The sequence below is a fragment of the Arabidopsis lyrata genome (assembly GCF_000004255.2).
Source record: "Arabidopsis lyrata subsp. lyrata unplaced genomic scaffold ARALYscaffold_4, whole genome shotgun sequence".
In the NCBI taxonomy this organism is placed as follows: domain Eukaryota; kingdom Viridiplantae; phylum Streptophyta; class Magnoliopsida; order Brassicales; family Brassicaceae; genus Arabidopsis; species Arabidopsis lyrata.
The window spans coordinates 261,984-288,969 of NW_003302552.1; the positions used below are offsets into that span (position 1 = coordinate 261,984).

The following is a 26,986-nucleotide window of genomic DNA, read 5'->3' on the forward strand; positions in this document are numbered from 1 at the left end:
TGGACGACTTGTTTTTACAGTCATACATTGCCTTATCAATTCCCCCCCCCCCCCTTATTTTATTTTGGTCCTCTTTGCTTTTGGGCCGTCAAATTTTGGTTTTCTGTTAGTTGTGTTGTGGCAAATCACTAACCGGTTTAGGTGTACCAAACATGAGACCGAATACTTACATGAGACGAGTCAGTCAGTGAATCAACGCCGGGAAGCTTGTCAGGGGGTTGGTGCGTTGAATTTGTGGATCAAGAAAGTATGCAACTTCAATGCAAAACCCTAACTTTTACAGTTTCTTCGATTCCTTCTAACCCAAAGCTACCACCATTACCATCTTCAATCACTTTACGGTCATGGAATCCTCCACTCCCGAGTTTCAGGAGCTCCTCTGTTTCCGGAGCAAAGCTGAACAGGTTTTTAAGAAACTGTGCAAGTCCGAATCAGGAGCTTGTTGCTGATGAGGAAACCGGAAATGGGTTGATTTCGGAGGAAGCAAATGGTTCGATTTCGCCGGAAGTAGAAGAAGTGAAAGTAGATGACTTAGCGAATCAGAATATTTGGGGACAGATGAAAGAGATCGTCATGTTTACCGGACCTGCCGCGGGATTGTGGCTATGTGGCCCGTTGATGAGTCTTATTGATACGGCGGTGATTGGTCAAGGAAGCTCACTCGAACTCGCTGCTTTAGGTATGACTATACAAAGACACCATAGAATCTGAGTTTGCTTGATTTAGTTTCATGAATGGTTAGTTCTTTCTTTCAACTTAAATTGGTCTATTTGCTCTTTGATCTATTTTCTGATAAGTTCAAGTCAAGAATGATTTATAGACATTGTTTTACCAGCTTAATCACACAAAAAGAACAAAACTTTTTAGCCTTTTTTCTGTTCAGATTTTGCTTGTCTCTGTCTAACCATGAGGAGGAGCTTTTCTCTTTTTTCATCATCAGTGTGTAACCTTGAAATCTAAAGTGGGTCTGATGTGCTGGAATAGCACTAACCTTTCTTTAGTGACGTATTTAATGTTGCTTCATTTTTGTCTGTGGAACTTACCAAAAATTGGTGCTTTAGCATTCTCTTGATTTTTGTCTGATTAGTGTATAATTTACTAAAGGAAAATAGGATCTTTAGGTTCCATAAAGCAAGGTAGCTCTTTTGTTTGATTGTCAAATTGGAAACAAAGATGAATGTAAGTTTCAGGTTTCAGTCATGGCTTTGATTACTCTCGACTCCTGAACATTTGATTTTGATTTCATATTATACCTTGAATGCGTTACTTGAAGTGGGAACATCCGATTGTTTTTTCCCTTTGCTATGTTCCACGCTAGGGTTACTGGTTCAAGTAACAGTGATTTAAATTTTACTATGGATGAAACAGGTCCCGCAACCGTAATCTGTGATTATTTGTGTTATACGTTCATGTTCCTCTCAGTTGCGACTTCAAATCTTGTTGCTACCTCTCTTGCTCGGCGGGTCAGTTTATCATTCTTGGACTATGAGTCCTTTAATACCTTGTAGTCAGTAATGATAATTAATATCAAGGGTTTTCCAAGTGCACATTATTAGCAACCTCCTAATAGAACAGTTACTGTGCAGGATAAAGATGAAGTACAACATCAGATATCAATCTTGCTTTTCATTGGGTTGGCTTGTGGAGTCACGATGATGGTGTTTACAAGACTGTTCGGTTCATGGGCACTAACTGGTAACAAAGGATCTTTGTATCTAAACAGTAACAAGTTTGTGACTAGTAGTAAATCAACAGACTATTGACTGTTCAGTCTTCTTTCAGCTTTTACAGGGGTAAAGAATGCCGAGATTGTCCCGGCGGCTAATACATATGTTCAGGTTCAAACTATATCTTGGTGAACTCTATTGTGCTGTTTTGTGGGCTTTGGTAAGCGTATTGGCTCTATGCGTGTAGACAAATAATATGGCTATTCCATGTGAACCTGTCTGATGATGTACAACTTATACTAAGTTCGATCCATGCTAATAGCCTTGAATATTGTTTATTCTTGGCGGAACTTTAGTTTAAGTCACTTTCCTCTCTCTTCCTTTGTTTTGACGATTTTTTTTTCCATTCTCAGATTCGTGGTTTAGCATGGCCAGCCGTTCTCATTGGATGGGTTGCTCAAAGTGCAAGGTCCCTTTATACCCCATTTTCTTCTGCGTGTTGCATTTTTTGCTCTTCCAAAGTTTGAGCATTGTCATACAATTCTGGCTGTGGGATCTTAATAGCACTGCGACGATTATATTCCACTGTTATTGTGGTGTAACATCCTCTTTTTTTATTTGTTTGTCTTAGTCTTGGTATGAAAGATTCATGGGGACCTCTAAAGGCATTGGCGGTTGCTAGTGCAATAAACGGTGTTGGTGATGTGGTCTTATGCACCTTTCTAGGATATGGTATAGCAGGTGCAGCTTGGGCAACTATGGTGTCACAAGTAAGCTGAAATCTATAAGATTCCAATCAAAGTTCTGATTTTGGAGCTGAAATCTTCTTGTCTGGTTCAATATCATATCAGCCCGTTAACGATATTGTCCTAATGCGAGATGATTTAGGTTGTTGCAGCTTATATGATGATGGACGCATTGAACAAGAAAGGATACAGCGCATTCTCATTCTGTGTTCCCTCTCCAAGTGAACTTTTGACGATTTTTGGACTCGCTGCCCCTGTCTTTATAACTATGATGTCAAAGGTTAATACTTCACTTGTGTCTTATAGAGACATTCAATTGCCACAAGATCGTCTCTTCCTTATCTGAGATTTGTGTCTTGTCCCCTTAGGTTTTGTTCTATACTCTCCTTGTGTACTTTGCTACATCAATGGGTACAAGTATCATAGCTGCTCATCAGGTGATATGTCCTTTTATATCTCACCACCAACCATGTTTCTGATTTGAGTTTTCTCTATAATTTCTTTGGCTCGTTTGGTCTCTAGGTTATGCTTCAGATTTATGGTATGAGTACGGTTTGGGGGGAGCCTCTCTCTCAAACTGCACAGTCCTTTATGCCTGAGTTATTATTCGGAATCAACCGTAATTTGCCTAAAGTAGGTGAAAAGTTGTCTGTTGAAACCATTTGTACAACAGTTTTTTTATTTTACTGTTGCCTAAAGAAACTCTGCTTGTACTGTTGTCTGTAGGCTAGAATGCTTCTGAAGTCACTTGTTATCATCGGCGCTTCGCTAGGAATAGTAGTCGGAACCATTGGCACAGCAGTTCCATGGCTGTTCCCTGGCATCTTCACACAGGACAAGGTTGTCACATCGGAGGTATTTCTTTTTCTTTTTCTTTACAGTTTGTCTCATATGTTCCCGACGACAAATTTTCAAGAGTGGTGAATTTCTAAACAGTTTATCGTTCCATATTCTAACAGATGCACAAGGTCATAATACCGTATTTTCTTGCTTTATCCATCACTCCGATTACTCACAGTCTTGAAGGCACATTACTGGTAAATCATACTTTAGTGTCTCAGTACATTTCTGGGTCTAGTTTAGAATTTCCTTGTAAAGATCCGATCACCTGCAAACCTAATCTAAAAGAACTAAAACTGTTGTATGTGAAATGAAGGCTGGAAGAGACCTTAGATATATCAGCTTGTCAATGACTGGATGCTTAGCGGTTGCTGGGCTTCTACTGATGGTACTCACTCCTCTTATCTTCAATCTCCATCACTCTCCTGAATTCCAAAACAGATAGCTGTAACTCTCTCCTTTTCGCATTGTGTACAATTGACTAATAGCTTCTGAGCAATGGAGGATTTGGTTTGAGAGGCTGCTGGTACGCTCTCGTGGGATTCCAATGGGTAAAAATTGCTACACCTTTACTAAGCCACATAACCCAAAAACTTCACATATCTTTTGCTCTTCTTACATCTAACATGAATTATTTCAGGCTCGGTTTTCTCTATCTCTTTTCCGCCTTCTATCGCGGGACGGTGTACTGTACTCGGAAGATACAAGCCGATACACTGAGAAAGTGAAAGCTGCGTAACTCAGTAAGTCACCATATACCTCACAAGAAAAAGTATAAGGAATAGAGAACAGCTTCATTCAGTTGTAGATCAATGAAACTCTGTTTCCAGATTGTATTCTTTACGAACAGGAAAATGAATTCGATTGAAATGGAAAAGTATTGGCATTAAAAAAAAGGCCCTGCTTCGACTCCTGCGATTCCCCTGTATATAAAAGATGATACAAACAAATTGCTACTCTTCATTCGTTTTTTTCTTCTCGTCGGCTTTCAATTTGGTGGGACTAGGACGATAGAATATCACAGTCCGCGCAATTTGCCCGACTGATACTGAACCAGTGGCTTCCTCCAAATGCAGAATCATGTCCTCTAACTCTCCAGGGCATGTCCTGTGTATTTTCACCTATTCATTGAATCAATCAAAGCTAAAGTCAAGTCTCAGGCATGGACTTGAATCCATTTCATTGACCAAATAGCAACTCTTCCAATGTAACCACGATTCCACTACCCAACAAAAAAATCTTGGAGAGATTGTAACAATAAAGTTGATACCTTTAAGAGCTCGTTCTTCTCCAGCGTCTCTATGAAGGACAAGACTACTGAATCCGTAACGCCAGACTTGCCTACGAGCTGAGATTTCAGTTTGTCACCCAAAGTATGTGCGTAAGAAGCAAGCTTTCTCTTCTCCTTGGCAGACAACTCCAACAAAGTCGAGCTTCTTCCAATTTCTGTCATTGTAAGATCCGACCCATCTTCTTGGTCATCGTTAAGAGACGCTAAGGAGACGTTGTCTTCATCTTGTTCTGATTTAGGTACGAGGAGAGGAGAGATTGAGATATAAGGACGTGGAAGAGGTAAAGAAGAAGAGGAGATCCACGGGAAGCGACGCTTGTCATGGTGATTGGATTTACGGGAAGCTAACACAGACACGGAAAAGGGTCTGAGGAACAGACAAACAGGAGATGTTGGTTTGGGATGTCGGAGAAGATGGTGGATCAAGTAAGTCAAAGCCGATGATTTTACAGTCGCCATTGGAGCCATCTCCGGTCTCCTCTGAGATTTATGGGGTTTTATAATACCATTTTTGATTAATAATCATTTTTGCTAGAAATGAACAAACGGGTGTTTGGTCTAGTGGTATGATTCTCGCTTCGGGTGCGAGAGGTCCCGAGTTCGATTCTCGGAACACCCCTTGGCTTCAATTTTGTAAAAATGATTCACAAATCACGTCAATTTTGTTTTAGACGACACATTTTGTCACACAAAATCAAAATTGCAGGAAATGTTGTTCCATAACAACACAGCTTGTCAGCTTCAGTACATACATACAACAAAATACAATCATTTGTTCTATGCGCACGCATTTGTTCACATGCTCTGTTTCACAAACCGCTCTTCTGTTTTGCTTTTTGCACCCTTCAACGCAAGAAGAGAAGCTCCATAGGACGCTTCTGTGTGGACAGCCTTTTTCACAGGCAAACCTAGAACGCGCTGCCTTATCTTTATCCACTTGTCATTCTTGGCTCCACCTCCTGCTGTCCACACTTCCTCGGCCTCCGTTGCTCCCATCTCTTTCAGCAACTTGTAGCCTTTCCCCTGTTAGTGTTATATCCAACACCATGATGAGTCACTGTTAGTTACTAAATCAAGCCGTGGTTCTTGAAGAGCTTGGACTTAGAAATATGAAGTTGATGCAAAGTAAGAGACTTTGCTCAGATGTGGAGTTGAAGATAAAACCAATATTGCACCTAGTTTCATAATCATTATGAGTGCTTCCATGAGTCATGTGAAATTCAGTAGCAACCACTTGGAAATGGTTGTTCGTACCTCAATACGTGCGATTGATTCCAAGATACCATGCAAGTATTCAACGTCGCTTTCTGGGCGTGGAAGTAATCTGCAGTATGTAAACATGCTTTTTAAGTGAATCTACACAGACGCTTTGAGGGAAGTTCGATATAAATCTTTCTTGTTACATATACAGAGACACTTGTGAGAACATGAGAAAGGCAGACAAACCTGGGAGCCAAGTTAGGATCAGCTATGGGAAATCTTTCACCGCTAGTTAGCAGAGGATAGTAATCTAGAGGAGATGCGACCATAGGATTGATTTCTTGGCTCAGTATCTCTAATTGTTCATCACTAAATAGCTGTCTGAGAATGGCTCCACCAGTATTGGAAGCTCCTCCGACCAACCATTTGTCATCCAGGCGGTGACTGTAGACTCCATACCTCGCATCATCAACTCTTTTGGTGCTGAGAAGTTTGATGGCTAAGGTCGAACCCAATGAAGTCACCTTTGGAAAACAATTATAAACAAGGAATCATTTCATGGTACAAGGAATCATTAATATGTGGCACACACTTCAGTTATCACATAGAAAGGTTAAGTGAAGAGCTGAGAGATAAGTAACATTCAGAAAGTATTGAAGAGTGCTCACTGCTTTCCCAGGTTGAGTCGCGCGTGCTGCTAGAAATGCAGCTATGCTATCAGTAGTACCGGTGCAGACAATGCAATCATCCGGAAACCCTGGTCAAGCAAAAGAGAAAATTGAAACAATATGTTTCTTTTCATTGATATTTTGTTACATGTAAGAAAAACTTACCGAATTGGCTTCTAATGCTTTCTTTCAGATTGCATATTGATGTTCCAGGAGCTTGCACCACAGGTAATAACTGAGAATAAGGCTGACTTAGCAACCATGATGGATATGATTCACTTTCAGGATCATATCCCACCTGCATGGAATTCCAAAATAGGAAAACACTTCTGAGCTACATTTTCTTGTTAGAATATGATATTTTTGGAGCCGAATAATCGACACCTAGCAGAGAATATATCACGGTCTTACCTTCAAGGCGTTATTGTAATCTGACACACCGAGTCTACCGTGAAGTAACCACAACAACCAGTCTGCCTGATGCAGCAATACCGCTGATTCTCTGTTTGGCACCTCAGTGTTCCACCATGAGACAAGTTTGCACAAGGTAGAAGAACCAGAGCAGACTGTGTGGTTTTCTGGCGCTATAGACTTGACCTCTGGGAGAGCATCAGGGCAGCTCTGGTTGTAGAGAAAAGGTTGACACAGAACTTCTCCACTCTCACTGCTACACATAATTGAATATAAGCAAAGGGGATTTAAACAGCAATTCAATGATTTCAAATAGCTACGATGACTGATGATGATGCTTAAGAATACGTTCACATGCCTGTTTAAGATGAGAGTTGTTGCAGAAGTTCCATCAAGCGAAATGGATGAGACGAGGGAGCGAACAGTAATGGGAATATCCTCAAGCAACGAAAAAAGAGTTGCTTTCCATGAGCTCACCCAATCCATTCTTTCTTCTTTCTATCTAGATAACAAAACATATGTCTCAGTCCATAGAAGCAGCTCACCTGTAATTAGCTGGCTTTGACAAAGACTGTTAATTTGAGTACAAATGGAAAGTTTTTATTACTATGAAAGGAGGATATTCTCTTTTGCCTTGTGCTTTAATCTCTCCTTGCTCATCAATAACTGTAAATCGAGCTCCAGAAGTACCAAAATCCATACCAAGATAAAGTTTTTCAAAGTTGGTTCCTTTATTGTCACTCATAACTATGAAATCAGAGCTCCTTCCTAGATTAGAGTAAAACCGAGTTCTGGTCCTTGAACTAGAACACCCTGAGATTAACATTATATATCATGAATCATTCAGCTCCTAAAAGAACGCCATTAAAACGAAGAATCATCATGTTTACCAGATTGTTTTGGAGATTGAAAGAGTTCAAACGAAGAGATCTGAAATTGTCGAAGAATCAGCATCTCTCTCTTTGCTTCCTGGGTTTCTTCTTCTGAGGCTCTGCTTTCTTCCAAACGACTCCATAGATAAGGGAGCTTGCAAATTCGTGACCGTTGGATTTGAAAATTGATGATTTTTTTCCTCTTCAAAATAATTTACCATTTTAGCCTTCCGTGTTATTTAATTTTTATTTTAAAAAACATAATAGTCCTCCACTCAGTTGGGCTGCACATTCTCTTGTCATCCGATTATGCGTGCGGTTTCCGTTTGGCATCTTCAGATATGGACCCTCGTTGGCCCACTTTAGCTTCGGCCCACGACTAATAATGATGACAATCCTCTCTCTTGCACCATATTGATTGAAATCATAGCACTAAGACGCAAAACTAAAAATAACAACATTGCAGTTGCATATGAACCAAATGGGTCGTGGTCTAGTGGTAATACACGAAAGTTTCTTTTTTGTGTGTCCCATATATAAAAAGAGATTGATATCCTTATTCATCAAATTGGAATGTCTAAAATCTGACTTTGTATACTGGGAAAAACTATGAGGCAAAGGTTGATTTTTTTTTTTTTTTTTTTTTGCTGAAAACACATTGTGAAAAGCATGCACGTGTGAGCCAGATGTGCGGTGGAGCTCAAGAAGTGGGAGATATGACAACTACTTTGCCACTGGTACTTAGCTTCGAGAAGCAATCACACTCTAAACTTAAATTACTTGGTATATTAAGCAGCCCCGGCTAAATATATTTGAGAGCCTTAGGGCAAAAAAATTTTTTTTGGCCTATTATTATATACAAAGAGAAAATTTATTTAATTTTTAAAATTTTTGCAGAGTTTTTATAGTAAAAATTGTTATTTTAAAAATTTTGGGTCTTTTTATATATTTTCTTATAAATAATTAGACCTCTTAAAATATAATTCTCATATTAATAATATTTTTAAAAAATATTTGGGTCTTTTTTATATGTAAATTTTTTATAAAAAAAAAAAGCTCCGGGCCGTCGCACCTGTGCCCTACCCATCTGAGCCGGGGCTGATATTAAGGACCCACATCACATATTCAATAGATGTGTAACAGAAGTTTTTAATAAAATGGAAACAAGATGTACGTGCTCGTAATAACTCCATTTTGTTGGATTAGTTTTATTTTATTTTTATTTTTGATATTGATGTATATGTAATAGCTAGTTTTGTCTTTTGCAATTTGCAGGATTTAATAGTACATCATCTATTTAAGGATAATGTTTCCGTTTATCTAGCCATTATTAAATTCAGTACTGAATCTATTCGACATGTTGCAGTTAAGTAGAATCTAACGTAATGTCCCAAATAATATTCCATTGGAATTGACGTAGAGACTATTCGAAAAAAGATCCATAAACAATTTACTAGCACTCAAAATTTTCAACAATTTGAGTCCCTTAAGAAAAATTTACATTTAAATCTGTATGTTTATTTTTCGATTTGGTGTTGGATATACAATTCCTTGATTAAATTTTGAATAAATTCGGTTTAAATTGAATATATTTCACTAGGATTTCATTCAGTTTGGTTTAGTGTGAACCGGAACAAAAATATTGAACGAATTAAAGGGCAAAAAGGACATATCGTTCATTTTTACTAACCCATCGTTCTTCCCGCTCGTTCGGTTTATTCCATTTTTTCGAAAACCTTTTGATCCGGTTCACGGTTATTTTATTTTAATCCTCAACCACGTTCGAATCTCAAAAATTAGTCACAGTAAAAACAATTTATTAATCAAAAATTCAAAATCTGAAAAAGACGCTTTCACCAAAAAAATATCTCCAATCTCTCTCTCTTCACCACCGTCGCGTGAAGAAGACGAAACAATCGCTCTCTCTCTTTGTGGTCTCACTATCTTTTTCTCACCTTCGCGTAGCTTAACCATGGAAAAGTAGAGAAGAGAAGAAGAAAGAGAGAAGAAGATGAAGAGCATATTATTGCTTTTTCTGTCCCCAGCCATGTGAGTTTCCACTGACACATTCTCTTGAAGAGCATCTTCACATTTGGAGTTTTTTTTTTCGCTTGATTCTTTCTATCTTCGTCTTCAGATTTTCACCGATTTCGTAACCGAGTTTGAACGAGTTGATTCCTCCTCGGAGTAGTGGATGGCTTCATCGTCATCTAGAACTAGGAGTCGTTCTCCATTTTCGCACCGTAGACCTCCCAGTCCTTACTCTTCGGCTTCGTCTACTTCTTCGTCTCTTATAAATAATCGTCTATTACCTCGCTCTTCTTCCACACCTACTTCTACCGTTTACAATTCCGGCAGTGTAAGCGGGTCCCGATCTATGTCGATTACTCGCACCATTTCCGATTCCGGTCCAATCGGCGGCTCCGGGACTTATGGAGCGCAATCGTCCGTCACTTACCCATCGGAGGGGCTAATTGGCGAGTCTGTGCCGACTATCACCTCTGAGCGAGATAGTATCTCCGTCACCGTTCGATTTCGTCCGATGAGGTACGGTAGATCTGGAAGCGGAATAGCAGATCTATTTGATACAATTTCACGGTTATTATGCTTTAGAAGTCTGGGATTGATGAAATGTGAATTGATACTTAGTCAATTTTCAAAATCTCCGGAATTATTTGTTTGATTGCAGTGAAAGGGAGTATCAAAGAGGAGACGAGATTGTTTGGTATCCTGACGCGGATAAGATGGTCAGGAATGAATACAATCCCCTCACAGCTTACGCATTTGGTATTGAGATGAATTTATTGCCGGAGATAATTTCAATTTACTGTTCATTGATTATAGTTTTGGTCGACTTGGTTTGTTCAATGAATGTTCTTCCGAATTTGTTGATGCCAGATAAAGTTTTTGGACCACAATCAACAACTCCAGAAGTATATGACGTAGCTGCTAAACCTGTAGTCAAGGCTGCTATGGAAGGTGTTAACGGTAAGGAGTATAGCTGCGTTATCCATTAAACTAGAGTTATGTTTGTCATTGAAATACCTTTAGCCAACTCATTTGCTAGTAGCATTGCTTGCAGGTAAGTATTCTGACTCTGTGTTTGCAATTTGACAGGAACCGTTTTTGCTTATGGTGTTACAAGCAGTGGAAAGACACATACAATGCATGTAAGTCTTTTCGAAATTCACACTATACGCCACTTGGTTATACTGGCTTCTTACAACGTTTACTGTGTTGTGAAAGATTATGAGATATCATACAAAGACTGGTGAATATAGTTGCTGATAGATGTTTTATTGACATGCTTATGTTGCTAAAAATTAGAGAAGATCTTGATTAAGATTGACCAAAATGATCTCTTCTTAAAGCATCATATGCATCTTGGATTTCCATCAAACAATCAGAGGTTCAGCTATACATGTAGTTAATAATTGACCATTGCTTCATTTGCAATATGCATAGGGTGATCACAATTTTCCTGGAATCATACCATTAGCAATAAAAGACGTGTTCAGTATCATCCAGGAAGTAAGTGATCTTCTTCAACTTACAAGCTATATGGTCCTTTTCTGATTTACTGTTCTTCGTGCACCTATTACAGTGTCATATCTGCTAATTTCTTACATCATTCTAAATATCAGACCACCGGAAGAGAGTTCCTGCTCCGTGTTTCATATCTTGAAATATACAATGAGGTATGCAAAGTTAATAAATCATGAAGTTAAGGCTTTTACCCTCATATAGTCATATATAGTTTCCTCTCCCCTCACGTTGAAGTATATATGATCTATCTCCTTGTTTTGGTAACATGTGTTATAACTCATCATGTCTATTGTTTTAGATGAGTGTGCTTAATTGCTTATATGTCCATTTGTCAGCAAGTTTCTTACTTTTGTCCTTGTATCAGGTGATAAATGACTTACTGGATCCAACAGGGCAAAATTTACGAATTAGAGAGGATTCCCAGGTTTCCACATTGTTCACTTTCTCTCACACATGATTACCAATGTATATCAAACAAGCAAGATTTCATTATTTTCTCTTTAACAAGAACAAAGAAGATGAACACACTTGTTGAATTGTCCATGTTGCATCCATCTGTTTTCTTATGGATTACCTTGGTTTGATCAAGAGTGGATATTGTTTATAGGGCACTTACGTTGAGGGTATCAAGGAAGAAGTCGTTTTGTCTCCAGGCCATGCGCTATCTTTCATTGCAGCTGGGGAAGGTAATTGGAAACATTACTGCCGAGACATGTTTTCAAAATATTCCTATATGCGTTTCCTTATTACTGTTTTGATCTTCAACGGCAGAACATCGTCATGTTGGTTCAAATAATTTCAACCTGATGAGCAGCAGAAGTCACACGATATTTACACTGGTACATCTTCAATCTTGTGAACATCCCATTTTTTTTACCCCTGATCCTCTCAATGTCCTTTGGATACGTTTCCTCTTACAAATTTCCTTGCTATGCATTTTTAAGTTTCAATTTCAAGTATTCTTTGTTTGCAGATGATTGAAAGTAGTGCTCATGGAGACCAATATGATGGAGTTATTTTTTCTCAGCTAGTAAGGGCTTCTTTCTTCTTTCATTGCATTAGATCTCTCGTCTTATAGACAGCTCACTCACAGTGTCTCTTTTTTTGCTCAGAATTTGATTGACTTAGCTGGATCTGAGAGTTCCAAAACTGAGACAACGGGAATGAGGAGGAAAGAGGGTGCATACATCAACAAGAGTCTTCTGACTCTGGGAACTGTAGGTGTCTCTTATTATGTTTGAACTTTCTTTTAATTTGTCAGATATTTCCTTTTCAATTAAAATATGATGTAAATCACAATTTCTGTGATAGTATAATGTAAAACTGCCTTAGAAGAACAACCTGGTTTGGTAGTGTATCTTGATGATCAATGCCTTTATTTTCTGATAAGCCTGTTCCCTTTTTGTGTCCTTATGTCCAGGATAACATCTCTAGTCACCTAACCTTTGAAATGGATCTAGGGATGTTTTGATTATAAACTATCTCTTATGGTTTCAATATGTAGGTGATTGGAAAACTGACTGAGGGCAAGACAACTCATGTCCCATTTCGGGACTCTAAGCTAACTCGTCTTCTGCAATCTTCACTGAGTGGGCATGGGCATGTATCGGTACGACTCTTCTGTATCTGGTGAATATTTCCCATTTTACTGTAATGGTTTTCACACTGTTGACTGTCTCAGATTGTTTAATTGTGATGTCTCCAGTAGCTTATTTAAGGCAATGTTGGTTTGTTTATATTTATTGGCTATCTATCATATGCTGCGTGCTGATTTTAATTATAAAATCGCAATGAACAGAAGCTAATTAAAATTTTATTTCCTTCAACTTTTGTAGCTCATATGTACAGTTACTCCTGCGTCAAGCAGTACAGAGGAAACTCATAACACTTTGAAGTTTGCCAGCAGGGCAAAGAGAATTGAAATTAATGCCTCGCGCAATAAGGTTATTTCTTAGGCTTTTGGTCATGATGGCTCCTATCTATGGCATAACTTAAACCTCGGCTAAAACATACATTGTTTCATATCTTGAAACAGATCATAGATGAGAAGTCATTGATTAAGAAATATCAGAAAGAAATCTCGACCCTCAGAGACGAACTTGATCAGCTAAGAAGGGGTGTGCTTGTTGGTGTCAGTCACGAAGAGTTATTGAGCCTAAAGCAACAGGTTCTAACCTCCCCGACTTGTTATATCATGAATGTTTGAGTTTATTCCTATTTGGTGAATAGATAGAACTATCAATTTATAAACAGCTACAAGAAGGTCAAGTGAAGATGCAATCAAGATTGGAGGAAGAAGAAGAAGCTAAAGCAGCTCTAATGAGTAGAATCCAAAAGCTTACAAAGCTCATACTCGTCTCTACCAAGAATTCTATTCCTGGATATTTAGGTGATACACCAGCTCATCAGCGCAGCATTTCTGCTGGTAAAGATGATGTAAGTTTGTTATTCAGATCTGATTATCACTGTGTTCCTATATTCTTTTTTTACTGTTGCTTGTTGGTACCTCACTGCCCAAGACGTTTGATACCAGATTGACTCATTCAGTTTTCTTTTTGCTCTTCAGAAGTTAGACTCTCTGCTCTTGGATAGTGATAATCTGGCATCTCCATCTTCAACTCTCTCTCTGGCATCAGATGCGAGACGGTCTTCCAGCAAGTTTAAGGATGAAAACTCTCCGGTTGGTTCTGGTGCAGAATTAACTCAAGTAAGTTCTGGGATTCTTAGCGTACATAGTTTTACATTGAATTTCGTTTATTCAAAGTTTGGTGTATTCTTGTTTTCAATCCAAATGGTTACAGGAAAGCGTATTCAATGATTCTGTGTCGCATGCATCCATTTAAGTGTTTAACCTTTCTTTTAACCCATGAGTATGGTTTTTTCACTGTCTTCTTATCAGAAAATGAAATTTGATAGTTGTGGCTATTGTAGGGCGTTATGAATCCAGATGAAATGGATCTCCTCGTTGAACAAGTTAAGATGCTTGCTGGTGAGATAGCTTTCAGCACAAGCACTCTTAAGCGTTTGGTGGATCAGTCCATAAATGATCCTGAAAACTCGAAAATCCAAGTAAAGATTCTTCTTTATCTTTCTGGAGTTTTATACCAGTATGACGGTGGTCTCCCTAATATCAATTTTTAACCCTGAAAATCGGAAAATGCATATCCAGACCATTGGCTGAACTTTATTAGCATTCCACTTTAAGCCATTCATTTACCTTTAACTATGGAACTATGGAACTTATTATTCTGGCATGCAGATCCAGAATCTAGAACGAGAGATTCAAGAAAAGCAAAGACAAATGAGATCCTTGGAACAGCGAATAACTGAGAGTGGTGAAGCTTCAATTGCTAATGCATCATCGATTGAGATGCAACAGGTAATTTAATCTATACATCTTATTACTATAATCCTTAACTCTGTTAAGGTGATTCAGTTGTGGACACAATGTGGATCAGCTAAAGGTATTACAATTATTTTGCTGTTTTCAGAAAGTTATGAGATTGATGACACAATGCAATGAGAAGAGCTTTGAGCTGGAGGTAAAATGTCTTTTTCTATAGCGAAAATGGAAGATCTGTCAAGTCAATATATATATTTAATTGTGTTCTACCTATGGATCAGATCATATCAGCAGATAATCGTATTCTCCAAGAACAACTACAGACAAAGGTCACTTCTAAATCACAGACTCCTTTTTTCTTTCTCATTCTTCATAAACAGCATTTTCTTTTGGCTATTATCTCAGTCATCCTTACTTCTATACACATGCTCTAACAACTACAGTGTACCGAGAACAATGAATTGCACGAAAAGTTGCATCTTCTAGAGGAACGATTATCGAATCAGAAGTCCACTCTATCTTGTTCTGATGCTGTGACTGAAGAGTATGTAGACGAGCTGAAAAAGAAAGTACAGTCTCAGGTAATTTATCAAATTCTCAACCCTTTTTGTCAAATTTGAGATCACGCATCTCACAAGTATGCCTGATATCACAAGTATGCCTGATAAATATCTGCACCGATAGGGAAGAGATTGGGAAAAAACACACAAAATATTGTATATGAATGCCGGATCTCTGATTATATATACATGAACGTTGTGTTTTTATTCTTCAGGAGATTGAGAACAATAAGTTGAAGCTAGAGCATGTGCAGAATGTGGAGGAGAAGAGTGGATTACGAGTGCAAAATCAGAAATTAGCTGAAGAAGCTTCATACGCAAAGGAATTGGCCTCGGCAGCTGCTATTGAGCTGAAGAATCTAGCTGATGAAGTTACAAAGCTCTCGCTTCAAAACGCAAAGCTAGAAAAAGAATTAGTAGCTGCAAGAGACTTGGCAGCGGCAGCTCAGAAGCGTAACAATAGCTCCATGAACAGCGTGGCGAACCGCAATGGAACAAGGCCAGGGAGAAAGGCAAGGATCTCAGACTCATGGAACCTCAACCAAGAAAATCTCACAATGGAATTGCAGGCAAGAAAACAGCGAGAAGCAGTACTCGAGGCTACATTAGCTGAGAAACAATACATAGAAGAAGAGTATAAGAAAAAAGTGGAAGAAGCAAAGAGAAGAGAAGAGGCACTTGAAAACGATTTAGCCAACATGTGGGTACTTGTTGCCAAGTTGAAGAAAGCCAATAGTGGCGCCTTGTCAATACAAAAGAGTGACGAAGCAGAGTCTGTAAAGGAAGATGAAGCGACAGAGTTAGATAATAAGAGTCAACAAAATGCATTCTTGAAAGAGAGGCAAATCGTGGATGGACATGAAGAAGTAATAGTTGCCAAGGCTCAAGAGACACTAAAGGAGGAACCCCTCGTTGCTCGTCTTAAGGTAAAACTTTTGCAAATCTGCGTTCTATATTTTCTTTCAGCATTCTTAGTTGTCTATAAACCTATTACATAGTCTAGCGGTAGGCAAATCTATTGTCCATTACCCGTTCGCTCCTTATCCTTTATGCCATGACCTTCAGATCGGGTAACAGATATTAAGACCTTCAAAACACCCAAAAATATATGGTTCAAAATATTTAAATAGCTTTAGCTGATCCAAGATATTCAAATAAGTATCATGTTCTAAATATCTATAATACAAGTGATCTTTACGGATAATTAAGTAAAGTTACTTGTGAGTATTGAATATTTCTCTGGATTTTTGGGGATATGGAACTTTTGTACACGTGTGGGATTTTCTGTACGGGTTATGAAAACAATGATTCATCTCACATTGTATTTTGTTCTGCATTTGATGCTTTATATACATAATAGGCAAGAATGCAAGAGATGAAGGAGAAAGAGATGAAATCGCAGGCGGCTGCAGCAGCCAATGCTGATGCAAACTCACATATATGTAAAGTCTGTTTTGAGTCGCCGACTGCCACAATTCTCCTCCCTTGCCGTCATTTCTGCCGTAAGTCTCACTGTCACTTTCCCTGAGGATCCTTCATTAAGTACCAAGTAAACTTAAAACGATGACAATATCTCTCTTTTATGCAGTTTGTAAATCTTGTTCACTTGCCTGCTCTGAGTGCCCAATCTGCCGAACCAAGATCTCGGATCGCCTGTTCGCCTTCCCGTCTTGACCCGCTACAAGTCTAGTCACTCTCCTGCACACAGTATAAGGTAATTCCAATAATTCCCACCATCACAAAATCTTTATAATTCAAAATGCTTTAGTTCAAATACATTAGGCAATCTATTATTGAAAGACGATTATATGTGATTTTGCAGGTATCAAGAACTATACGGAAGTCTGTTTGTTTGCTAATATTTTCCAGAACGGCAGGCTAGAATTATTTCATTACATTTTGGTTTTATTTTCTTGTATGTAATGTATTTGTTATATCTTCCTATTCAAAAATGTGGTAAAGAAAGAGGAAACATAACATGCTAACAGAAAAACAAAACAAAACAAAAAAAAAGTAGAAAAAAGAAACATATATCATATGCTATCTGCGTATAAAAAAAAAAAAATAAAAAAAAAAGAATGAGTTAATCTGTTCATATTGCTCCCTAATCAACAATTAAGCTTTTTTTTTTGCTTATGAAAATAGTTCCATAGTTCAAATATTACTTGTATCTGCATTGGCGAAAGCCGTTTCATAGTAAGTGCAAAGTTTAAAGTAATAGATTTTTTTTTGCTAATTCATGAAATTTCATCCCAAAATTCTCAAAAGAAGTACAAACATGGAACTCGTTTCTTTATCTATGCAAACGATTTATTAAACCGTATAATGAATTTAGAATTTATTGACCAAAGAAGAGAAAATATTATTGAAGAAAAAACTAGAGAAATCTAACTAATATGCCATTTACTGTTCAAAAACTTAGCAAAAATGCTACAAAATATAAATCTTTCCAAATGTGCCATAATGGTGGACGACAATTCTTGTCTACCCAAATTTTTGTATGTCGTTTCGAATTCTTGTCCACCAAAAGTCTGTTGTTTCAAAGGTGGACAAGATTTTTTGTCCACCAAATATCTTCTCAATCTGTTGTTTCAAAGGTGGACAACATTTCTTGTCTACCAAAAATTTTCGGTTCAAATTCTTGTCCACCATTATAGCACATTTGGAAAGACATATGTTTTGTGGTCATTTCTGTAAGCTTTGCTACAGATATGACACATTAGACCAAAATCCCAAAAAACTAACTCAAAAGTAGAGACAAAAAGAAGAAACAATTCTAGGGTTCACCCCTAAGAGTGAATCTCTTTCATTCACCCCCTCTTAATTAACCAATTAGAGTTTGCCATATTATCTAATTAAACAAATTAAAACAATTACTACAATCTAAATTAAATAAACAAATTCATTAAAACACCCTAATTTGAATTAATTGTAAAATTTAAACTATAACCATTCTTTTATAAATCCAAACGGACATATAATTTCATTTAATTATAAAATCTAAACCTTAACCACTCTTATATAAACCCAAACCGACATATAATTTTGCTTAATTGTAAAATCTAAACCATAAACCCTATTTATAAATCCAAATCGACGTATAGTTTTGTTTAATTGTAAAATCTAAATCCTAATCGCTCTTTTATAAATCCAAACCGACATATAATTTGGTTTAATTGTAAAAGCTAAACCTTAATCCACATTTGTAAACCCAAACCAACATATAATTTCGTTTAATTGTAAATTTAAACCCTAATCACTTTCTTTATAAATCCAAACCGACATATAATTTTGCTCAATTATTTATTGGGTTAAATCTAATATTAAGCCCTACTCTACATATATTGTTATACTAGATGTTAACCCGCGGTACACCGCGGGCCTAAATATTATTTGATTTTTTTTAATTATTAATTTTAATATATTATGTGATATATATGAAATTTTAATTAATTTAAATGTATGTATTGAAAGTTAGAGTTGTATATATATCTATAAATGGTAGAATTAGTCAATTTCAATTTCATTTTAGTAAATATAGATTTATAAAAATTTCCAATACATCACTAACTTGTACTCAAATTATGCCATTTCCAATTTTATAAAATTACACACATAAGATATTGTATTTGATTTCATTTGAATATATTGAGTTTTGTAAAAATAAAATTTATAGTATTTATGAACATATATTTAGTGAAAAGAAATATAAGTTTTAAATGTGTGTATATGATCGAAAAAAAAAACGGGAAGAAATGGGTACCGTTAACGGATTAAAGTGTGTCGGTGTCATAACGGAAAAAACAATTCCGACTATCAAAGAACTTCAATTCACCATCCTCTGCCATCTTGAAACTTTGAATAAATCTTGGCAGTATGGAAAGATGTCGATTAATGTTTTGACCCGCGGTAATATTACCTAGATTTTGACTCGCGGTACACCGCGGGTCGATTAATTTTATAAAAACCATAATTTTAAAATATTAGTTGAGTATATCAATTTAACCTGAGAAAACAATTAACCCATTTGAGAGAAAAAAAAATCTGTCAAAACCCCTTTCATCTTCTTTCCTCTTCTTCGATTTCTGACGATTCTCTTTCTCATTCTTCACATTTCTTTTCGATTAGAGCCCCGATTTTCCTTATTCAAGATAAACTATCCAAAACCGAAGATCCATTAAGTCCATAGGAGCCGACACCAACAAATTAGATCTGCTTGAATTTTTTGTCTAAATTGAAAGGTAAAAATATATATATTTGCTGTTACTGTAATAATCGATTTGATGCTTGATAACAAAATCTTAGCATTAAAAGTAATTAAAATTAATGAAAACAACAAACAATTGCTAAGATGCAGATCTTAATTAAGATGTTTTAGAGAAGCTAAGATGCGCTACGTGTCAATAGCTGAGTGGTTAAAAAAATGAGCAAAAGGAAAACAAAAAATGTCCCGTGTTTTTTTTCCTTCTCTTGTTGTCGTCTCTCTCTTTCTCGAGCTTTTCCCGACAAAAACCGAGTCATGCGAGATCACCATGATTCGAGTCGATCTGAACCATGCTCACTTCTCCAGGTTTTTCTTCTCCTCTTTGGTTGTAGAGTTGGTGATCGTAATCCCGATTCTAATCTTGTGATCTTACTTGAATTTGATGGATTCTGTGAAATTAATCTGATTTAGTTGTGAATTGACTTCAATTTTTAAAGAAATCTAGCGAGAGGTTATCCTCAATCGAAAATTCAGTTACTTAAGTTGAATCTCCCAATTTTAATGAGAAAGCTAGTCCAAAGTCATTAGATCATTCTCAATTTCACTTTGGTAATGGCAATTAGGGTTCATAGTTGTAGATGCTTAATTTATTGAGATTTGAGTTAGAAGTTCTGTTGTTTTTTTTGTATATGGTAGGTGGTTTCTCGGAATCGAAAGATGTCAAAGATCTGCCAGTACTTCTAATGGTCTCTTCAATACTTCACTATTGGTCTCTTCAATACTCCATGTTCCGTTATCTAACACGCTTTCACCTCTTGCTACAACAATTATTTTCATTGCATTATCTTCATCGGATTTTTCATCCAGAAGAAGCTGATTATTGTAACTTGTTCGGTGGAGCATCTGATACTCTTGAGTAAGAACCCGATTGTAACATGGTGATGGTACTAATCCACTCTTTCTGATAAATTATTTATGAGAAATTTCTATAGATTACGCATCATCTCGTTATGATAAATACTTAGGTTTTGTGTATCTTTTGTTAGGTGTTTGTGAAGTCCTCCAAGTCCAAATACCAAATTACCAATCATGATTGTGAGAAGAGCTATGAAGAACTCAACTGTTGTTCCTAGAGGTGGAGCTATAGATGTAAGTATCCTCCATTCATCGTGGTTCAGTATTTAAGTTTTGCACGTAGGGTTGAGCCATTCCTCCTGGTTGTAGATGGAGATAAGCAAGTACCTGAGGCAGCATTCAAGAACTATTGCTTGGAAGTCACAGCTTTTCATCAACTCTTATGCGAAGGCTCTGGAGGTACACTTCATGGTTGACTTGGATGTTTTAACTTTTGTGCCTCTTGATTTCACATATAAAAAAGAGAATATTACTTATTTCCATGTGGCCTGTTAGATCTAGGTCCTTTAACAATTTCTTTCACATCTTTCATGGTTGACTTGGATGACTTGGGATGGGCAAACAGGTCCATGGCTAATATCAATATCAAAACAAATGGTTGTTTGTCTGATACACATGGTTTAGCAAACAGGTCCATGACTAATATCAAAAGGCAAGAGTCATATATATACTCATACGTTGCCACTTCTCCTTGAAACAGGTCAGTATTACTTATTTCTTTAATAATCATATACTCATGAATATAGCTAATATATAGAGTTGGTTGATTCATTGAGTAGAAGTAAGAAATTACTTGAACCCTTTTAGTAAGTGATATGATTAGTAAAACATTATACTGCATATCCTGGCATTCAAATTAAAAATTTATCAGATGAATAGTCATTAATACTATACCAAATCTGAGTACACATATGAAGAAATATATCGTCTTTCTTTCCGCCTAAAAATGGTCCTTCTAATCGGCTCTAATTTCTTCATCTTTCTATTGGGTTAGTGTATACTTGTAGGCTAGGGGAGGATACTTTCTTATCATCTTAATTCTTCATTGCCTACACACAATAAACTTCTTGCTCAAAACAATTTATAAACATATATTAGATCAATTCCAAATCCAACTAACACTGAAACAAAGCTTTCCTGAATGTATACAATAAGTCAATAATGTAATGCGAAGCACAAACCCTTTCTTGTCATCCACAAATCTGCAAAAAAAAAAAAAATGAATTTAGAAACTGATTGGGATGTTTGATTTTGAGATTCTCACCAGTTTTGGCTATGTATTGCCATCATGATGCAGATCTTAACTTGGATTCGTCAAGCGAATTTGTTAAGCCGCAGGTCTCTGAAAAACTTTCTTTCTGGATGTAAAAGGTAAAATGATTCTTAATGAGCTGATATTTTTTATTTTTGCATATGTTGACTGGTTATATATAGAGGTTGTAGATGTTTAGGGTTAGCTTTGATTGTAAAGCGAGAAAATCTTGGTGATTAAGTTCAAAATCTTGAAAATCTCGCTATTTAAAATTTATGGTAACTATATAAAGCATATTCTTTAAATCCGATTGTTAAGGTAAATACTCTTTAAAAAATCGTTGATATGCATATTTTGGTAGAGAAGAAATAAGTATTATGTAGATTATTAGAAAGATTGTGTCGAGATTTTTGGAGAAAACTATTTAAATTGATGCTTATAATCGAGTTGTTAGAGATATGTAGAATAGGAAAATCGAAAATGATAATTTGGTAGTAATTAAATGCTATCAAATATCTGGGAGATTTTATTTTGGAAACTAATCGTGGACTAAGCAGAGATTTTTGCATGATTCGTAACGGAAAATCTTTAATGCTACTATTGATAAAAAGGAATAGAGCCGATTAATGTGGAAAGTAGTTAAGGAAATAAGATTAAAACGAATTGTATGTTTAATTTAGTCTTAAATGTCAGTTTTTAAGACAACATTCTTAAAAATCCTTATCCAAGATCCGAATATAGTTAATCCCGGATAAAACCCGGATACAAAAGACTTTTTGCAAAAATCCCCTGTAAAAATGTATATGTAGATTTACCATATCGTACGGCCCAAATCAAACATTAAGCCCAATCTCCATCATCCCAACTTAGTATTGGTATGTTTAATATCAGTATGGACCGAAGAATAATGGTTACGGCCCAATAATGGATCTAGTGAGCCCAAATGATACAACCATAGATTTTTTTTGTTTCGGCCAACGAGGATGATGGATTTGGTTACCGAGAGTTTTGAACGGTCGTCAGAAATTCGGAGCTTGTAGCTTCTCTGTGCGGTGCCTTCACTATAATGGCGGCAATATCCTCTGTTCAATGCTTATTCTCTTGCAATTCTCATCATCATCATCAACGCAAGCTGGTGAATCTCTCTGTCCTTATTTCTTCATGATTAGCGAAAACTATCTTTCTTCTTGTTATGACTTTATTCCTCCGTTTTTTTTTCAAGTAGAGTGGGTCGCTTTGGAGATTGGGTTCTAAGGTTTTAGTATCTTCGAGTCTATGGAAGCTTTCTCTGTACTCTGGATTCGATTTGAACCGAAGGTGATTATCTTTCTAGTTAACGATTTCAGTAAAGATTTGGCCCTTGAAGCTATGATTCTGTGTAATGCAGTTAGATATGAGATAATGATTGCAATCTTCTGGGTCTAATAAAACAGGAGAACTTTGATCTGTGCAGTCAAGGGAGATCCAGAAGATGCGTTTAAGAAGACTGTCGAAATCGATAGGATGATTGATGCTCTTAGAGATGCCAACCCTAGACAAGTAAGGAAACATATCATATGCATCGCAAAATGTTGTGTGTTTGTTATCATTTCTTGAGTAATTGAGTTTTGGTTTGCTGTTGTTGTTGCTGTTTCCATTGAACAGGTTGAGAAGATTGTTGTTGAAAATATCCTTGCTTTTGATGAGGTTTTTTGGATAAGACTCGCAGCTAGGTCAGATACTTGCAAATCAGAAGATGACAAGGCATGAGTTTCTATTGTTTATGTCAATGATAAAGCAGACTCTCGAGCTCTTTTGTTTCCACTAATAATGCTTTGTGGACGGTTTGTTTCTTGCAGAAGGACTATGAGGAGTTAGCTACAACTGTAATGACTATAGTTGACTGCGTTGTGAATAAGACTCGGGTTTATATTTCTTCTCTTCTTCTTGGTTTCATTGTCTCTTCTTCTTTTTCAGTGTTTCCTTTAATTCATTGTATCCCTGTAGGAAAAAATAGAAACCTCTACTGATATTCTGAAAGGGATTTTAAGACCGGCTATAGATGGAGTGGAAGAGATTTCATGGCCTCCAAGAGATCCTGAAGCCATCAATCTAATGGAAAAGGTTTATACTAGTTGTTGTTCTTCACTTTCCTTTAAGCAAGACATCATCACTTTTGTTTTGTATACAACCTTCTGCCTCAGATATCCACAAGGGCTATCTAGTTTTGGATGTCTTTATGTGATATAGTCATGGTTACTGATATCAGTATATTAACAGGAAATAATACAACGGGAAAAAGAAGGGCAATTAGATGAAGGATTTCTTTCAGAAGTTAGTGCTCAGCTCCGGCAGGTAAGTGCAATAATTTGCTTTGTTTCACTTACAAGTTCGTTGCAAATATCGGTCATAGACAATTGACTTCTATGTAACACAGAATTCTGGGTTCAAAACCGGTGGATTTTCTGAAGGAACAAAAAATGGTCTTTCCTTTACAGTGATTAGATGTATTCTTTTGAATGTTTGAGGCTGAAGTTTGTTTTCAGGCAAAAGAAGATAAAGACAAACCAGGGTTATTGGCTATGCTGCAAAAAGTTCTTCAACTCTATTCTGCTACTATCCTCTCCAAGCGTAGCTACGCAAAGAAAGGTCAATTATGAAAACTTTGCCAAGTCTCTCTAGACCATTTTCTACAAAACACATTCTCATCGTGTTTGCATCTCTAAACTCAGAAAAACTTATCAATTAGAGCTTCTGGTTGTTGTCACAGGGAACGAAATTGTTAAAGCCGAGCATTTTCTCGAAACTTTGATTAAAGGTCTCTTCTGCAACCTCTTTTCCATGTACTATAGACCCCAGACTTCTTCACATTGGTTCATTATGTGTGTTTTTCAGCTCCTGAGGAACAATGGAACAAGCTATTCGTAGACGGGTTAACAATCGGGAAAGGAGATATCACACCTGATGAGCTATCTGCTGTTATCAAGAAACGAATCGAGCGCACACTGATTCGAACTGTAAGTAACATAACATAAACTCTCTCTAAACAAAGCCACATAAAAAAGAAACACCTTGAAACATTATTTTCTTCCCCTCCTCTTGTCTGCATTGTCTTTTATAAGTGGATGGGAGGCTAACCGGGTTTGATTTGGGTTTAAACCAGATGGTTACCATATCGGTTTAGAAAGAGTCAGATTCATTTCAAAAGAATTCTTCATTTTAAGTACCCATTTATAGGATACAGAGAAACCACCATGAAACATTTGCTTGCATTATTTTTGTCTCCTCAAAGTAAGTGTGAGGCTAACCGGGTTTTGATTTGGGTTTAAACCAGACGGTTACCAATACGGTCTTCCAAAATTCATCAGTCTGACCACATTTATTTTGATCATACCAGGAAGGTGGTTCATACCAGCAGCGAATCTTGACCGAGTATCTCAAAGGAATCGAGTCCAGGGCTAATGAAATTATGAAATTACTTCAGGGTTAATTCTGTAAATCATGGATTTATATGTATATTTCCAATTTTATGTAATATAACGCCAATTAAAATTTGTTACTATAGTTTTTCTCTCATAAATTAATTTTTATTGTGCATTGAAGTGTTAACTGATTAAAAAAAAAAAAAGCTCTAGTCAAATTTTACAGATTTTAATTATCTTGGAATCAAAAAAAAAAAAAAGTAAAGTTAATGGTTCCATATAAAATAAAAAAAAAATAAAAAAAAAAGAGTAATTCATGCCAATTAAATTAGCGAGACGCAAATTGGAGACAGAGATAACTCTGAGCGGAGGGATTCAGATCTATACGACGAAACTGAATCTCACCGTCTTCTTCTTCTTCTTCTTCTTCTTCATCTCAACGATCGGTTTCTCAATCTTGTAGCCTTCTTTGCTCTCGCATCCACGCTTCTCTGGTAATGCTACGGATCGTCACCGTGAAGCTGAGCTTGATCGCTTCCCCTTGTGAACTGATCTGATCTGAGGTGAATCTCTATTTCTTCTCCTTCTTCATTGTTCGTATCTCGATTTCTCGGATCTTACTCCTTCCTATCGTTAGATCTGTTTTCAATTTCACGTTGATTACGTTTTTTTCGGTTTCTATGAACTGATCTTTCTCCATGATTTCATTCTCTGTGATCTGGTTTTTGTAGAGTTGTTTCTGTTTCGTAATCTGTGAATATGCTGACCAAGTTCGAGACCAAGAGTAACCGAGTTAAGGGTCTGAGTTTCCACCCTAAACGACCATGGATTCTCGCCAGTTTGCACAGTGGTGTGATCCAGCTCTGGGATTATCGTATGGGTACTTTGATCGATAGATTTGATGAGCACGAAGGACCTGTTCGTGGTGTTCATTTCCACAGTTCTCAGCCTTTATTCGTCTCTGGAGGTATGCTTTCTTTTGAACGCTAGTTTTTTAGGTACAAAAGTCCTGTTTATTAAATTTTCTTCATCTATAAATTCTGATCTGCTTAAGTATTAACCCTTAGCGAGTTAGCGTCCTCGGTTTCTAGATCTAGCTTGGTGTCTTTTCAGAGGATAGTTTTGATGATTTGTCCCAACTCTGTTGACTTAAGCTCTTATACTCCCAGCTGGAGTTTTGATTTGTGTTTAACATACTTATATAACATATTGGATAATTGGACCTAGTCCATTGAAGTCAGATCTTATGTTACATGTGCATAGTATTGTCTTTGGGCATAAGCAAGTACTCAGAAACTGTAAATGAAAATGGCTTGGATTGTTCTTCATTATAGTTCTCCTACTGCTCTTCCAGAACATTACTCATTTGTAGTTAATGGCATTGATTACATTGGATGTTGCAGGGGATGATTACAAGATTAAAGTTTGGAACTACAAACTTCACAGGTGTCTTTTCACTCTTCTCGGGCATCTTGATTATATCCGCACTGTCCAATTTCACCACGAAAACCCATGGATTGTGAGTGCTAGTGACGATCAGACTATCCGCATATGGAACTGGCAGTCAAGGACTTGTATTTCCGTGTTGACTGGTCACAATCATTATGTTATGTGTGCTTCTTTCCATCCAAAGGAAGACCTTGTTGTATCAGCATCACTGGATCAGACTGTCCGTGTTTGGGACATTGGTGCTCTTAAGAAGAAGTCAGCATCTCCTGCTGATGACCTCATGCGATTTAGTCAGATGAATTCTGATCTTTTTGGTGGGGTTGACGCTATTGTTAAGTACGTCCTTGAAGGTCATGATAGAGGAGTAAACTGGGCTTCTTTTCATCCCACCCTTCCTCTCATTGTCTCTGGTGCCGATGACCGCCAAGTAAAGCTGTGGCGTATGAATGGTATTTCTTATGGATATCCATCTTCTTTTTCACATAAAGAAATTTTATGATCATGAGGTACTGATGCGTTTCAATTTTATTGCAGAAACTAAAGCTTGGGAAGTGGATACATTGCCAAGTCACATGAATAATGTTTCATCCGTTATGGTCCATGGCAAACAAAGACATAATT

At 36.9% G+C, this 26,986-nt stretch overlaps 6 protein-coding genes, 1 long non-coding RNA gene and 1 other non-coding gene across 13 annotated transcripts in view; 6 read left to right on the top strand and 2 right to left on the bottom strand.

Moving 5' to 3' along the window:
- The first annotated feature begins 81 nt into the window (after positions 1-81).
- On the top strand, positions 82-4,165 carry LOC9314613 (protein DETOXIFICATION 46, chloroplastic). The gene is given in 15 exon segments (XM_002878500.2): positions 82-299; positions 301-679; positions 1,369-1,463; positions 1,587-1,695; positions 1,783-1,838; positions 2,081-2,136; positions 2,299-2,437; positions 2,556-2,693; positions 2,782-2,850; positions 2,936-3,046; positions 3,140-3,268; positions 3,373-3,450; positions 3,570-3,641; positions 3,742-3,804; positions 3,894-4,165. Coding segments are annotated over 15 exon segments (1,632 nt in total). The 5' UTR covers positions 82-260; the 3' UTR covers positions 3,993-4,165.
- Positions 4,027-5,150, bottom strand: LOC9314614. Its single transcript, XM_002880330.2, has 2 exons — positions 4,524-5,150; positions 4,027-4,374 (listed from the first exon to the last, which is right to left on the bottom strand). Exons 1-2 carry the CDS (start codon positions 5,010-5,012, stop codon positions 4,207-4,209), a joined length of 657 nt encoding a protein of 218 aa, XP_002880376.2. The 5' UTR covers positions 5,013-5,150; the 3' UTR covers positions 4,027-4,206.
- Positions 5,092-5,163, top strand: TRNAP-CGG. The gene has a single exon. It is a non-coding gene; the product is annotated as a tRNA-Pro (tRNA).
- An 81-nt stretch (positions 5,164-5,244) lies between these two features.
- Positions 5,245-7,870, bottom strand: LOC9316444 (xylulose kinase). 4 transcript variants are annotated; one of them, XM_021029957.1, is made up of 9 exons: positions 7,714-7,870; positions 7,431-7,636; positions 7,182-7,321; positions 6,824-7,076; positions 6,578-6,710; positions 6,413-6,501; positions 5,991-6,268; positions 5,799-5,868; positions 5,245-5,567 (listed from the first exon to the last, which is right to left on the bottom strand). In XM_021029957.1, the coding sequence occupies exons 1-9, from the start codon at positions 7,775-7,777 to the stop codon at positions 5,340-5,342; spliced, it is 1,461 nt and encodes a 486-aa protein (XP_020885616.1). In that variant the 5' UTR covers positions 7,778-7,870; the 3' UTR covers positions 5,245-5,339. The 4 variants fall into 4 exon arrangements, with proteins under 4 accessions (XP_020885616.1, XP_020885618.1, XP_002880377.1 ...); XM_021029959.1 differs by having other exon boundaries at positions 7,182-7,325; positions 7,714-7,868; XM_002880331.2 differs by having other exon boundaries at positions 6,824-7,079; positions 7,714-7,835.
- Positions 7,871-9,573: 1,703 nt separating this feature from the next.
- LOC9316445 (kinesin-like protein KIN-7M, chloroplastic) lies at positions 9,574-17,127 on the top strand. Of its 2 annotated transcripts, none has more exons than XM_021028275.1 (26): positions 9,574-9,744; positions 9,833-10,242; positions 10,385-10,482; positions 10,594-10,683; positions 10,813-10,865; positions 11,161-11,226; positions 11,340-11,393; positions 11,606-11,665; positions 11,849-11,927; positions 12,013-12,080; positions 12,215-12,271; positions 12,354-12,458; positions 12,746-12,850; positions 13,077-13,184; positions 13,277-13,408; positions 13,495-13,677; positions 13,808-13,948; positions 14,173-14,310; positions 14,501-14,620; positions 14,733-14,783; positions 14,866-14,913; positions 15,028-15,165; positions 15,360-16,070; positions 16,505-16,646; positions 16,733-16,858; positions 16,967-17,127. In XM_021028275.1, the coding sequence occupies exons 2-25, from the start codon at positions 9,890-9,892 to the stop codon at positions 16,816-16,818; spliced, it is 3,186 nt and encodes a 1,061-aa protein (XP_020883934.1). In that variant the 5' UTR covers positions 9,574-9,744; positions 9,833-9,889; the 3' UTR covers positions 16,819-16,858; positions 16,967-17,127. The 2 variants fall into 2 exon arrangements, with proteins under 2 accessions (XP_020883934.1, XP_020883936.1); XM_021028277.1 differs by having other exon boundaries at positions 13,811-13,948.
- A 2,474-nt stretch (positions 17,128-19,601) lies between these two features.
- LOC9314615 lies at positions 19,602-20,800 on the top strand. Its single transcript, XR_002332645.1, has 5 exons — positions 19,602-19,714; positions 20,045-20,094; positions 20,216-20,292; positions 20,395-20,497; positions 20,573-20,800. It is a non-coding gene; the product is annotated as an uncharacterized LOC9314615 (long non-coding RNA).
- Positions 20,801-22,436: 1,636 nt separating this feature from the next.
- Positions 22,437-25,074, top strand: LOC9314616. Of its 2 annotated transcripts, none has more exons than XM_002878503.2 (11): positions 22,437-22,650; positions 22,741-22,832; positions 22,949-23,054; positions 23,160-23,258; positions 23,354-23,419; positions 23,502-23,618; positions 23,775-23,849; positions 24,041-24,143; positions 24,265-24,312; positions 24,390-24,511; positions 24,892-25,074. In XM_002878503.2, exons 1-11 carry the CDS (start codon positions 22,582-22,584, stop codon positions 24,982-24,984), a joined length of 990 nt encoding a protein of 329 aa, XP_002878549.1. In that variant the 5' UTR covers positions 22,437-22,581; the 3' UTR covers positions 24,985-25,074. The 2 variants fall into 2 exon arrangements, with proteins under 2 accessions (XP_002878549.1, XP_020884274.1); XM_021028615.1 differs by having other exon boundaries at positions 22,488-22,650; positions 22,969-23,054; positions 24,892-25,070.
- A 170-nt stretch (positions 25,075-25,244) lies between these two features.
- LOC9314617 (coatomer subunit alpha-2) overlaps positions 25,245-26,986 on the top strand; it is a 4,979-nt gene continuing 3,237 nt past the window's right edge. Inside the window, exons 1-4 of the mRNA XM_021028616.1 lie at positions 25,245-25,479; positions 25,648-25,883; positions 26,320-26,814; positions 26,900-26,976. Of these exons, the coding sequence (XP_020884275.1) occupies positions 25,676-25,883; positions 26,320-26,814; positions 26,900-26,976 (780 nt within the window). The 5' untranslated portion in view covers positions 25,245-25,479; positions 25,648-25,675. The remainder of the gene's footprint in view (positions 25,480-25,647; positions 25,884-26,319; positions 26,815-26,899; positions 26,977-26,986) is intronic.